At 41.3% G+C, this 13,743-nt stretch overlaps 2 protein-coding genes across 3 annotated transcripts in view; both read right to left on the minus strand.

Annotated features, from left to right (window-relative positions):
* The window catches only part of IL18R1 (interleukin 18 receptor 1), a 49,987-nt gene extending 46,568 nt beyond the window's left edge, over positions 1-3,419 (minus strand). Inside the window, exon 1 of the mRNA XM_011969577.1 lies at positions 3,141-3,419. The gene's annotated coding sequence lies outside the window, so the exon portion shown is untranslated. The remainder of the gene's footprint in view (positions 1-3,140) is intronic.
* Positions 3,153-13,743, minus strand: part of IL1RL1 (interleukin 1 receptor-like 1) — a 35,193-nt gene continuing 24,602 nt past the window's right edge. Inside the window, exons 6-11 of one of the 2 annotated variants that reach the window (XM_011969575.1) lie at positions 12,937-13,008; positions 12,065-12,206; positions 11,827-11,972; positions 7,146-7,292; positions 5,975-6,142; positions 3,153-3,653 (exon numbers count right to left, since the gene is read on the minus strand). In XM_011969575.1, the coding sequence (XP_011824965.1) occupies positions 3,268-3,653; positions 5,975-6,142; positions 7,146-7,292; positions 11,827-11,972; positions 12,065-12,206; positions 12,937-13,008 (1,061 nt within the window). In that variant the 3' untranslated portion in view covers positions 3,153-3,267. Of the gene's footprint in view, positions 3,654-5,974; positions 6,143-7,145; positions 7,293-9,122; positions 11,973-12,064; positions 12,207-12,936; positions 13,009-13,743 lie in introns of those variants that run through there. The other variant, XM_011969576.1, reaches the window with a different exon arrangement.

Here is a 13,743-nt window from a genome sequence, read left to right on the forward strand (position 1 = left end):
TGGGAAGTGGTGTGTAAGTTTAGGAAAAGGACAGTGGAGAAAAGAACTCAGCAACTTCAGAGTTTTCCCCAGGCCAGCCCTATCTGAGGCCTCTGGAGTGCTTCTCTCTTCCCTGCGCATTTTCACAATTCCTCTACACCCCATCAGGGTTAGCAAGGAGTGTGCCTTCCTGGGCTATATACATGGCTCCCATCACACCTTCCTTCTCATCCCTCCCAGAGAGGCACTCAGCACACATTCAGAAAATGTAAACGTTGAATACTTGCAAAGGAGCTTATAATATAGATGGTTAAATCATATTTTAAAATAAGAAATATGGGGGCAAACTAAAAACAAAGGTATTAGGGAGCCAAGAAAGAGATCGTTACAAAATCTGTGTAATGATGTCCTATATGCCTGCTGTAGAAAAATCTCAAATTTAACTCTGTGTTTTCAAGTAGCTAATGTGAAGAGGAAAACAAATCAATTCCAAAATTTCCTGGGTCCATAAATCAAAACCACACTTGTCATTCTAGGTGGATGCGAGAGTAAAGACACATCCATTCCCGAGAGAGAGACTGGGGAGAATCTATTCTTTAGTGGTCCTCATTGAGAGAAGTCGGAGAATAGAATTAATATGAAAAGAAATACAGTAAAGTTTTGTGATAATAACTATTGCCATTTATTGAATTCTTACTCTGGCCTACAGATTTTTTAAACATTTGATTAGCACAGAAATCCAAAGGGTTTTATATTATCATAGTTATTTTACCTACGGAAACTAAGCTTTGGAGAAGTTCAGTACTTTGCTGAAGATCACACAGCTGCTAGGCCTACAGAGGATGGCTTGTTGATTCCAAATACTATGATAGTTAGCCATACAATACCCTTTTCATTGACCAATATTTTAGTAATTCAACAAAACCAAATGGTAATCTACAGAAGTAAGGTAGCCAGATTTAGCAAATAAAACTACAAGATCCCCAGCCAAAACTGAGTTTGAGGTCTTCAGATGAAAGTTCATTGTCTGAATTCAACCTCAACAGGTGTCCTGATATTTGTTTGTTTGTTTGTTGTTTTTTTTTTTGGACGGAGTCTCGCTCTGTCGCCCAGGCTGGAGGGCAATGGCACAATCTCTGCTTACTGCAAGCTCCGCCTCCCGGGTTCACGCCATTCTCCTGCCTCATCCTCCCGAGTAGCTGGGACTAAAGGCACCCGCCACCACACCCGGCTAATTTTTTTTTTGTATTTTTAGCAGAGATGGGGTTTCACCCTGTTAGCCAGGATGGTCTCGATCTCCTGACCTCGTGATCTGCCCGCTTCGGCCTCCCAAAGTGCTGGGATTACTGGCGTGTCCTGATATTTTAATACACATTTCCTGTATTTTATCTGGCAACCCAATCTGGGGGTACAGATTAAAGGTATAGGTACCTAGACAAATGAGTAACCATAAGGAATCTTCTAGAGATATGATTTCTCTTAGTACGGATTCTGAAAGGTATTGAATGACAATGAGTTCAAGATGATGATGTCTGTCAACAGTCCAGAGTTCAGTTTTCTTTTGCCAGTGAAATACAGAATCATATACATTATTAAGCAGTTCAACTGAGATAAGCGCTCCATCCACTTACAAAATTTGAAGCACCAACAGGATTCCTATCTGAGGGGACACTTGCAGTAGCTCTGGATCCAGTCCTGGAACCCCCAACGGTGTGTGCTTTCCTTCAGTGCTCTGAGTAAAGTGGCCCTGACTGTAAATTAACTCTATTTTGCCAAAACGGTTTTCTCAAAATGCCCTACTACCTTCATAGAAATGTTACAACAAAATGGTCTCAAATTTGAAAAACATTTTAATAGGATTGTTGCAGAATTTACCAGGGTAGATATTTAAGTTGCATCCATGTAGTACAACTGGGAGATGCAACACTATGAATATTTTTAAATGTTTTAAAACGTTTCAGTGACATGCCACGTTTTTATTATGATGTTTGCAAAACTCCACATGGTATCATCTCAGCTATAAAAATGATATGTGTAAAACAAATTTTTGTTTGTTTGTTTGTTTTTGAGAGGGCTGTCACTCTGTTGCCCAGGCTGTAGTGCAGTGGCATGGTCTCGGCTCACTGCAACCTCCGCTTCCTGGGTTCAATTGATTCTCCTACCTCGGCCTCCCGAGTAGCTGGGATTGCAGGCACGTGCCACCATACCAGGCTGATTTTTGTATTTTTTAGTAGAGACAGGGTTTCACCATATTGGCCAGGCTAGTCTCAACTCCTGACCTCCGGTGATTCGCCTGCCTTGGCCTCCCAAACTGCTGGGATTACAGGCATGACCCACCGCAACCAGCCATAAAGTTTTTTTTAAAAAAAGAAAATTTAAATCTTAAAATGATGGACTTATGAGTGATTCTTATTATTTTCTTCTTTTATATTTTCTTTTCGTCCATAATATCCTTCTATCACTTTTATAGGGAGTAAATATTTCTAAATAGAATAAAAGTATATGAAAGGAATTTTAGAATTGAAAAAAAGTTTGATCATAATGGCAATGGGGATAAGGTATTCCAACAAAATTAACAATATTGAGATGATGAGACTGAGTATCCACTCAAATAAAATATAATAGGCGGGTGCGGTGGCTCATGCCTGTAATCCCAGCACTTTGGGAGGCTGAGGCGGGTGGATCACTTGAGGTCAGGAGTTTCGGACCAGCCTGACCAACATTTTGAAGCTCCATCTCTACTAAAAATAAAAAAAAATTAAAAAAAAGAAATACCCCAAAAATTAGCCGGGAGCAAAAAAGGTAGCATGCACCTTTGAGATATATATAAAAATAAATAAAATAAATTCTGGCATGTTGGGAACAAGATTTATGACTGACATTCAGCCTGAAGGAATCAGAATGTTCTTCAAGATGATGTGAAAATCTACTGTCGAATGATTAGTTTGCTCTTCAGATTATTGACAAAGAATCAGGAGCAACAAAGCAAGACAGAGAGAGAGGAAAAGAGAGTAGTGAAAACATCCCACACCACAGTGAAGAGAGTCAAGCAAAAAGGAAAAGGGAAGGGAATGGTGGCTGGAGAATGGGGGAGGATTGAGGAGAAAAAATTCTGGGCATTTTGCATCCACCCAGAATCAGGGAAATGGAAGCAAAGTTACCAGATAAAACCTGAGGCCGGATCCCTTTGACATTCCTACTCCTCACACTTCAGTGCAGGGGCATGGGCCAGCTAGGAGAAGTTAGGAGAGCTTCAAACTCACATGCCTTTGCACATCACAGCAGGCACTATTGCTTCTGGGCTGCCAAGGAAGTCAAACTGGAGGCCTTTCTGGGCATTTTGCTTGGCACAGGCATTTGGTACCTCACGTGCTTCCAGAATTTGGAATTCAGGGACCGTTTATTGGCAATGTGGTCCTCCCTCCACTTGATGGTGCCCTGCACTTCCATGAGATGCCTGAGAGAGTCCTGAAGCGCTTCAGCCTGCAGCATGTCCAGCTCGCTCAGAGCCTCCATCTCAATAAGAATCACCTTGGAGTCGTTCTGGATGAGGGCACTATGCAGGGCAACTTCCTGCTCATAGGCAAACTCCTCGCTGTGCGTGATCTGAGGGGTCAGGATGAAAATGTGCCGCCTGCTCTTTCGTATGTTGGTTTCCACTGCAGTGACTACATCTAGTCATACAAGAAATAGATAAGATTTCCTATCAGTCTAATGCTTGAAACATAAACATCCTGAACATGTAAAAGTCTTATTGTTATAATCTGGTGTGAGATTCTCTGACATCAATCAAGTCACTTATTCATAGAAGTGGAAATATACGTGGATAGAGAACCCATTTTTTTCTTTGTGCTCCTTTCATTTGAGAGAATATCAGCCCCAATGTCCTCTTTTTATTTCCCAGGTAGCTTAGTCTTAACTAAAACAGAGTCCTTCTAGGTAAATGGGAATGTAAAGATATTTAGTCTGCTGTTGCATTAGAGACTTAGAATTCTGATTCATTAGATACATATTATCTTCTTAGAATATTTGCTTATATGTTTTAAAATGGCTTAAAAATTTAACTCACATATTTAAAAGCACAAACTCAGGAAGCTCTGCCCCTCAAAATTGACCCAAGTCTCTAGGAAAGTAAGTCCTGACTTCACTTCACCCCCCATTAATCTCTGTTGTAGAAATGAATTTGATCCAGACTAGAAAAATCTTAAGGGACAATAGATCCCCTTTCCCTTTTGGTGTTTATACAGCATAGACTCCATGGTGATTCCAATTCACTCTGGGTAGACTTAGAAAGAACACGAAATACCCAGTCCTCACTGCAACAGAAGAAAGCACAACCATGAATAAAACAACCCATGATATTCTGACAGACTGGTGTCTGAGGAATTGCAGATGCATGAGGCAGGCCAGCTGAGAAGAGGTGCTCCCAGAGGCAGGAGCACAGCTGCTGCGGAAGCCCCACCTAGAGGGGCAGGTACATGACCACCCTCTGACCTCCTGCCAGTGCCTCCCATTGGCTAAACCCAGCCTGGAGCAGAGGACAAGGGTGCAATGGCTTCCATGATGATCAGCCACCCAGGGCCACTGGATGGAGTGGTGATGCAGAGAGGATTTTGGTGGGGCAAATGCAAAATAAGTCTCATGAGAATAAAGATAGCACCTTAGTCAGTCATGAACTTTCCTAAGCAAAGAGTGAAGTTTGGTGTTGTTTTATTGGGTTTCATTTTATTTTGGTTGAGGAAAGGTCAGAGGACATGCACTGATGGAGGGAAGTAGAAAACCATTCCAGATTAGTATGTTGTCACACACTGAAGGCAGCACAAGCTTGAGTGTGAGAGAGCTAGCATCTGGGTTTAGCTGGGGAGAAGTGTAACTAGAACTTAGGTGGATGGACTGAGAAAGAAGAGGTGAAGAGCTTGTGACCAGATGTGGCACACTGTTGAGCTCACAAACACCAGGAGTCCCTGCAGGTCTTTGAGTACGAAAGGAGTGTTTGAGAGCATTACTCTCAAACGTAATACGAAAAGAGTGTTTGAGAGCATTACTCGTTACTTCTATCTGCCTGGGTGGCCAGTGGGAAAATGGGAGAAGAAGAGAGCCTCGAGAGAAGAAGTGCATTATACTCTCCTGAACTGTACCTTTCACCAGTCTCTTGAGCCATTATTGAGGCTATGAGCATTCCCAGATATTCCAGGGTAAACCAAATTCACCTGTTGTTCATACCTTTACATCTATAGGCATGTGAATTCCTCTTCTTAGTAAGATGAGTTTAAAATGTAAAACTGAATGTTTACTTTATTAGGCTTAGGCCCTTGATATCTGAGCCCCATTTATATTCCAAACCCTTCCTGATCTGTGAGAAATTAGAGAAAAGTTCACAAGGAGGGTCCATAGGTACTGGACATAAATGTATGAAGGGAAGGGAAAAATAGCTACTGAAATCACAGGAGTTGTGATAAAACTGTCAAAAATATATAAAATTGGGTAAGAATATTAAGGAACAGAAGCTACAATTCTATGTGCTCTGGTGAGAATATAAATTTGCAAATGTTTCACCAACATAAAGAAAGTCATGAAGACTCTCTGAGTCCTTTGAAGGTATTTCAGCTAGTGCCTACGGCTACCAGAACAAAATTCTTCAATGTTTAAGTCCTCTTTCAAATCTTATGGACAGAATTAAGAAGTGGCAGAGTTATCCTGGTGGGGGACCAAGGAAATAAAGTAGGGATGATGGTTTACTAAGTCCTTGAAGCACAGGACTTCTAACTCTGAATTCACACCACCGACATTACTGTGAAGATCTCATCACCGGGACAATGATGGGAGAGGGAAGAGTGAAGGATAAGTGTCTGCTCCTGGATAAATACTTAAAGTTTTGGTCTTAAGGTCTGAGGTAGTAAATGCAATTCCTTATCCAATGCAGGGATAAGGCCACCTAGTTCACAGCCTCTAATAAGCATGAATTTCCGTCCCTAATGTATGTCGATAGCTTTACCTTCTCCAGGTAGCATATCTCTCCCATAAATGCATAAGGTATAGCCACATTTATTTTCAAGAACATCAGGCAGAATCTGGTGGACAAAGTACTCTACACGACTGGCCCCATCTGTGCTGGATGTGTAGTTCCGTGGGTAGATAACATAAGCATCATAGAGCTTTCCATCTGAAAATGAAAACAAGAAGTACAACTTCTTACTTGATTCTAAAAATTCTCACTGGACTCTTCGAAGACATTGCTCTCCAAGATTTATGGCTGTTGGTGAATGCATGTCATCCTCCAAAATGTTCTAGACTCAAGAGATGTTGACGAACAAACCACTGCCACAAAACATGATCAGGAAATAACAGTCTTCATCCCAAAGTATTTCTCCTTTTTACTGTCACAGACTAAATAACAAAAAAGTGGACAAGAGCCTGTCCAGTGCAGTTAAAACCATTTCATCAATGTTGATTAATAATCTATGAACAAGGGGACCTTCTGCGCTGGATAGACCTTGGTTTCATCTTTGGTTTCCACATACTCCCCTGGGGAAGTGAAAAAATTTAAAGTTAATAGTAGCAAGGGCATAGAATTTTTTAAGGGGTCTGAATTTTCCACAAATCAAACCGTTAGCTCCTACTTGAGTCAACTGTTTGAAAAATGCAACGTGTATCTGCCTCCAAACAAAAGCATGAGGTTTGCATCTAGCAGGCAGAACTGACTCCTTTCATGAGCATGTTTGTGTGCCTAGGTTAGACTTTACAGATCAGGGTTTCAGGTAGAACACACATGCGTTCTGACGGACCTTTCTAACCTGCTCACATCTGGAAAACAGGAACAATTTTGCTACTGTGTTTAACTTCATAATTTCTTACCAATACATTATGAAACTTACACCTTTCTGGGCTTGGGGCAGATTCTGTCATTGGTAACTGAGTAGGAATAGCAATCCTATCGGGGAAGAAATGTGAGCTGTTGAGATGAATCTCAGGACCATGAGGAGTTACAGAGCAGGATGGAAAATGGCCTCTAAGAAAATCCAAAAACATAACTCACTGATAACAGATTAGCAAGCAAAATGGAATCTGGGTTTAGCAGCCTAGCTATTGAAAAATTAATAGACAAGTAACCAACAGTTATTATGTGACTTTTTCTTTGGGTGAAAAACTTGGTATTTGCCACTTACCATTCCTGGTCTTGTAAGGTTTAGCTATGTCCCTCCAGAGCAGAGTAGCCTCAATCCAGAACGTTTTTAGGATGATAACCAGGACATTGATTAGCATTAACAATACACTACATACTGCAATTATGCAGTAGGTGCTTTGATGATCAACTATTCAAAAGAAAGAAAAATGATTATTATTACTACTGAAACAAGATATAATAAACAGATACATGGATGCTGGCTTCCCTTGGGAGTATAAGAATTTCATGTAAGATATACCCACTGAGAATTTTCATGGCTGCTTTAAGTACCAGGACATTCACATCTATTGAGCCTCTACCACATATCAGGCTAAGCATTACAGGGAATTCTCAACGGCAAAAGAGGCACAGAGACACTCGTCAACTTAACTAAGATGGGAGGCAAAAGCATGATTTTTGCTGGCAGAGGATTTGAGAAGGAGAACTTGCTTCATGCAGGACTGGGAAAGGGAGCCTTCCTGGAGGAGGGGGACGCCTCTGAAAGATGAGTAGAATTCAGGGAGATGCAAAAAAGGAAATGTCCACCTGGGCAGTGAGAATACCATAAGCTAAGTGCAGAGAGGAAGTGTGTTTTCTGAGGAATTGGAATAACCTAGTCTGGGGAATTGGTGGAAGATATGATTAGGAAGGTTGGTCAGGGCCAGGTTCTGTCCAGACTTGAAACCCCAACTAAGGCAGACTGCCTTATTCTGAAGGTCACAGGAGCATTGGAGCCTTCAGTGGTTTTCCCATGAGATTAATCTGATGGTAGTAGAAAGTTTGTTTCTGTGGAAAGAAACTATGGGCACTCAGAAAAGAATGGAGTGTGGTACTTGGGATGTAAGATGCAGAGGGTTGTAACTCACGCAATAATGAGAAAGGAATAGACAAGGTGCTGTCAAGGCATTAAGGAGAAGGCATCGACAGGTCTGAGAGATTTGTTACCTCTAAGGGCTTGGTGGTGTGGGAGATAGAAGAAGAAGCAAGAGTCACCTAAGTGGCTAAAGCATCTTTGATAAAGAACTCAAAAGTCAAATTACTAAGTTCTAGGTCCTACTCATAGCCCATACTTCTCTCATGGTGAACATTACTCAGCCAACACTGAACTTTATCCTAGTACTCCTTGCTTCACAAAATGCAGATGCAACACGCATATGCACTGACGAATGTGAGAAGAATCTCAAATGAGATTTGCTGATACGGTTCATTTCCATCTTAAGTCTCCATGCATGGGCTCCCAGTTCTGAGGTAGAAAAAGCACTGGACCATATTCACAAATTCCTCCACAACCTCTAATAGTTTATCAGCTCTCTCAGTGACCAGCAGTATGAAATCAAGAATTATCAAGGTGATATGACTCAAAGTTGGGGGAAAAACGTGAAAATTGACAAAGAGCTTACTGTCATCAGGTTAAATAATGAAAACTCTGTTAAGTAAATTGTTTCATCAGGATTCCTTTCCAGGTCACTCTGTCTAAAAACCCCAGCTGGATGCACAGAGGAATGTGTACTTCCTGTGGGGAATGCTGGGGAGTAACCATGCCAGTGGCTGGACGCTTCCAAGCAAAAGAAAGATGTTGATCCAAGACCTCAAAGGGAGTCTTTGTAAGTGTGAATCATTTTATAAAAGTGTAAGTAATTCAGGTATGTGATGACTAAACATTACTTTCTGTATACACATATAAATAGCAAAATGCTGGCTGTGTTTGAATCCTTGCTCCATAACTGTGGTATCTGGCAAGTTATTCAACTTTCTTTGCCTTTTACTTTGAAGTATTGAGAAAATAAATGAGAAAGTTAAATGTAAAATAAGTAGATGAGTCCTGGTACATAGGAAATAATGAATAAATGTGTACTATTATTATTATGAGCATCAAATAAGTATTTAGTAATAGTTAATAAAATGGGGGCACAGGCCTTTTAAGTTTTTGCTCTCTTAAATTTCAGAAATAAAAAAGAATTCATCATGACAACTCAACAGCAGTAGTAATAATTTGTGTTTAATTTATACAGGTGCTGAAACAGACTGTAACCATGTTGACTTAAAGAAAAGCAGGCGAAATACAAATAAGCTAGAAGGAGCAAAATCACTGAACACCTGTAACACGAAAACAATTCCAACACATCGGTAAGCAGGGACATTGATCAATGATAATGTAGCAAAGCAGGAGGACACAAAGGCAGCGTGGGTGGGCAGGCTGGATGGATGGCTGCAGGGTCCACTGGGCCCACCACCACCCCAAGCATGGCCGTCACATAGCACCTTGACGGGGTCCACAGCCTTCCTGAGGTGCCACATTTATCACTGGCAGACACCAGAGACCCACAGAACACTATGGCACTTACAGCCATCTGCATGAGTTGTGATTCTGTTTATTTTATGAAAAACTTACAAATCGGGGGTTAAAGTCAAAATTAAAACAAGAAAAACTCCACATACCACTTCAGGCAGAGACCTGCCACGATTATACCATATTGGGGGCCTACTGTCCCCACACCCCAATCCTTTCTCCTCCTGTTGTGCCTCTCTGTGTGTATCTGGATGAATCTGGACCACACTGCACATATGGGTGGGAACTCAGGATTTAACACTTTCTTTGGCTATTTGACAAGTACGTTAAACAATTTCTACATGGTTGTACAGCCCCTGAGGAGTGATGAGTGTAAAAAAATATATTTTTCTCTCTCCTTCCTTTTATACGGGATACAATGCTTCATATAGCGAACAGGATGCCTTTGCCTGGATATGCGAAGAACAAGTGAGGAAACTGACGAGGGCTCAGGAGTGAAATGCTTGGAAAGCTATTTTCCAAGACAACATTGCATTGTCTTGGACACAACGGAGACACACCAAGCGAGTGGGGAGAAAGATCAGTCCACCTCTGTGGGGGAAGAACTTCATCTCTGATGTTTCGCATTATCTGGGCATGGTGATGATAAGAAGCACAATGACTTGTAGACAGCTTTATTACTGTTTTGAAAACTCTGTAGGCAACATATCCCCTTCTTGTGTGCACCCAGGAGGGATCACTCTCTCCACCCTGCTTTGGCTATTTGTGAAGCCACCAATTATTTATATATAAAAAAGAATGTTACATTTTAAAAGATTATATAGCATCTGAAATTAACCCAATAAAGACTCATCAGTTTCATGTTGTCCTTTTATTGTGTCAAATTATGATGATATCATTAAAATCCTGCTAGATTCAGAAAAAAGCTATAGGGAAGCAATAAACAATTTCACTTTCCAAATGATGGAGAAAGTTATTGAATTTACCAAGCATAAATATAAAAATAGTATTTTGTTGTATAATTAAGCCTTATAGCTAGAGAAGTAGAAATGTACACAAAAAACATTTGGTATCAATAACTTGGTTGTGCATTCGTTTATTCGGTCAAAAAATATTTAACTGAGCACTGGCTAGCTGCCAGGTATTGCACTAAGGACCCAAAGATGGTTGAGATGATGTTCCTCCCCTCATGGAGCTTGCAGTCATGTTGAGCAGACTGTCAAACAGATTTTGGCAAGGCAATGTGACCAGTGCTACGATACAAACAGGATGCTACAAGAGTACTTAGAAAGCATGTATACCGCAAACCGAGGGCCAAGAAAAGTTCCCCGGAATAGGTGGTACCTGAATTGCACGGTGAATAACAGAGGCAATAAAGAAATGGGCTGAGCTACCAGACTTCCCATGTGTTCCATGTACCCTTAAATACTTTATAAAGTTTAACAGTCATAATGTGTGTGATATGGTTTGGGTCTGTGTTCCTGCCCAAATCTCATGCTGAATGGTAATCCCCAGTATTCAAGGTGGAGCCTGATGGGAGGTGATTGGACCATGGGGGTAAGCTCATCATGAATGGTTTAGCACCATCCCCTTGGTGCTGTCCTTGCAATAGTGAGTGACTTCTTATGAGATCTGGCTGTTTAAGTGCGTCACCTCTCTCTCGCGCGCGCCTGCTTTCACCGTTTGAAGTGCCTGCCTTTGTTTTGCCTTCTGTCATGAGTAAAGCTCCTGAGGTGTCCCCAGAAGCAGATGCCGCCATGCTTCCCGCACAGCCTGCAGAACCGTGAGCCAATTAAACCTCTTTTCATATAAATCACCCAGTCTCAGGTATTTCTTTATACCAGTGCAAGAATGGCCTAACAAGTGTCTTACTATAAAGTAGCACCTAGGATTTTCTCACTGAAATGGCAGTAGTTAGATACTTCCCCTTTTTGTTCACTTTACCACCCTCACTAACAAAATGAGTGTTCATTATGACCAGAAAAAGGTATAGAAGGAACCACGTTTACAACAGGTAACACAAGTTATAAAAGAGCACAAAAGAACACGTTCAGTTTACTGTTGTTGGTGCATTTTCTTTCACATACAGTGAGACAGCGGGAGTTCATAAAGTTAGAAAACAAGGATGACCAAAGAAGCAGCTGAGTGTTGTAGAGAAACCAACCATAGGAGGCAGTGGGGAAGGAGGAGGAACTTAAGCAGCAGAGAAGCTCCTAGCAAATGGGAACAGTCTACAAAGACCAGATAGCAAACAGCATCCCAAAGAAGAGAAGTACATTTTATGGCACAAGCCATTCCCATTGTCTTGATGGATCTCTCGGAACCACACTCCATTCCGCTTACCCTTGCTACAGAAAGTTCAGGTGACCAAAGTCTCAGAAACACTCCTTACTTGGATTTTTCCTACTCAGTCTTATGGTGTGCCTTCTCAAGCCACGCAAATTCAGGGCCAGACAGTCATACCGCAGCAATAAATCCTCTTCCTTTACGTCAGCTATTCTTAAAACCATGTTTATACAAGCCAGCCCATCGCTGAAACTAAGAAAGCAACCTGTTACTTGTAATGCCTACTTTGCACGTGCAAAGGATGTGCAAGGGGAAGAGGATGGTTCCCTTCCATATAAAAATACCTTTGATTTTGCCCTTCCTCTTGTTGAATTCTTGGTTCCCCGAAGTCTGTAATTTTGTTTCCATTAAGCTGCCACTGGACGGCAGCCAAGAACTGAGCGCCTTTTCCAAAACAAGCAGAGCAAGTTAGGTTTGTGTTTTCTCCTAGAGGGGAGTAAGGACATTCACCAATAAAATTAACTTCTGTGACTAGCATTTTATCCCATTTAATGTAAAAAAAAAAACTTACTGAACACTTAGTATGCACCCCCCCACGACCTCCCTCCCTCATCTCTAGCACCTTCCTCTTTCTATGTCCTCTCTTACCTCCTCCCTGCTCCCATTACTTTCATTCACCCAGCTGGGTTTCCCATTCACCCACCTGCATGGGAAACTAACAAGGCCAATGATTCTGGCTTCACCAACCCCACTTTATAAAGGATTTCTAGTAAAAGGATTGCCCTTTACTAGAAATTAGAAGAGTTTCTTTCCAACTGCTCCCTTCCACGTCTTTCTACAGTACTCTCTTCATCTCTCCATAAGCTACCTTTGAATATAAATGTGTTTTACCAGACCTGGCTACCATTGCCCAGAATGGACACTCTGCAGGTTTCCATCCCAAGCTCTGGGATAGAGATGAAGATGAAATTAGACGCATACATGAAAGCACCATGAATTACAACATGCAATAAACAAATGTAAACACAGCAATTGCTGTGTCCTGGTTCCCAATATTAGCAAATGCTTGGAGCAGGTGCTTCCAGGGATGTCACCTCACTTACCCCTCAAGGTTCCCTATGCTAATTGCCTGACCTCTGCTAAGGGAATTCAGAACAGGGGTCATATGGAAGGATTTTCCAGGCAATATTTACAGCATTCTGATAAATTTTCTTACCAATTTCCACTTCCTTTGTTTCATTGTGTGCAGGGGCTCTGATTACAGGAAACAGAGAGAAGCCTTGCTCATCTTAAAGACAAAAAGAAATATAAATATTAGGGGAGCATTGAATGCTACTCAATATAAGTTTGTATCTTCATGTTTCTATTCTATTTCATAGCAATGTTTTTCAAATTCTTCTGACAATAACCCATAATGACACACACACACACACACACACACACACACACACGACACAGAAAAGCATTTAAATAAAGCTTTCTTTTATTACCTATGATGCTTTGTAATATCTGTATTCTCTTTGACATCACTAAAACAAATGCAGGTCCAACCCATAAAACTAATTACATGACCTAGTAATTGTTAGAAAACTACACTTCTACAGAATAAGACTACAGGGAAGATTTCAAAAGACCTCTGAAAACAATAAATGGATGAGTCCACAGATTTGCTCGCAGTTCTCCACTAGGGTGGCCCATCCTCAGGGAACTCTTCCCCGTATGGAATTCTGACTCCTGGGACCACCGGGGCTGAAAGACTGGCAGTGCTTGTGGAGCGCTGCTGCAATCCTCCATTCCTTCATGCTCATTTATTTAAGGACAGCGTGATTAAGGACCACTGTAAGGGTTGATATTAAACAGAAAGAGACGCTAATAGGAATGTGGTCTGGTGATGCTTATTTGGCAGCGGTGCAGTGAAGTATTGGAAAACTCCAAAAAATTGTCTCCAATATTGCTTTGCCCTAAAAAAACTGTCATACGTTAAGGGGCTATTTCATCAACGTGTATAGATCAACTTGTGCTA

The sequence above is a fragment of the Mandrillus leucophaeus genome, unplaced genomic scaffold (assembly GCF_000951045.1).
Source record: "Mandrillus leucophaeus isolate KB7577 unplaced genomic scaffold, Mleu.le_1.0 Scaffold9, whole genome shotgun sequence".
NCBI classification, from domain to species: Eukaryota; Metazoa; Chordata; class Mammalia; order Primates; family Cercopithecidae; genus Mandrillus; species Mandrillus leucophaeus.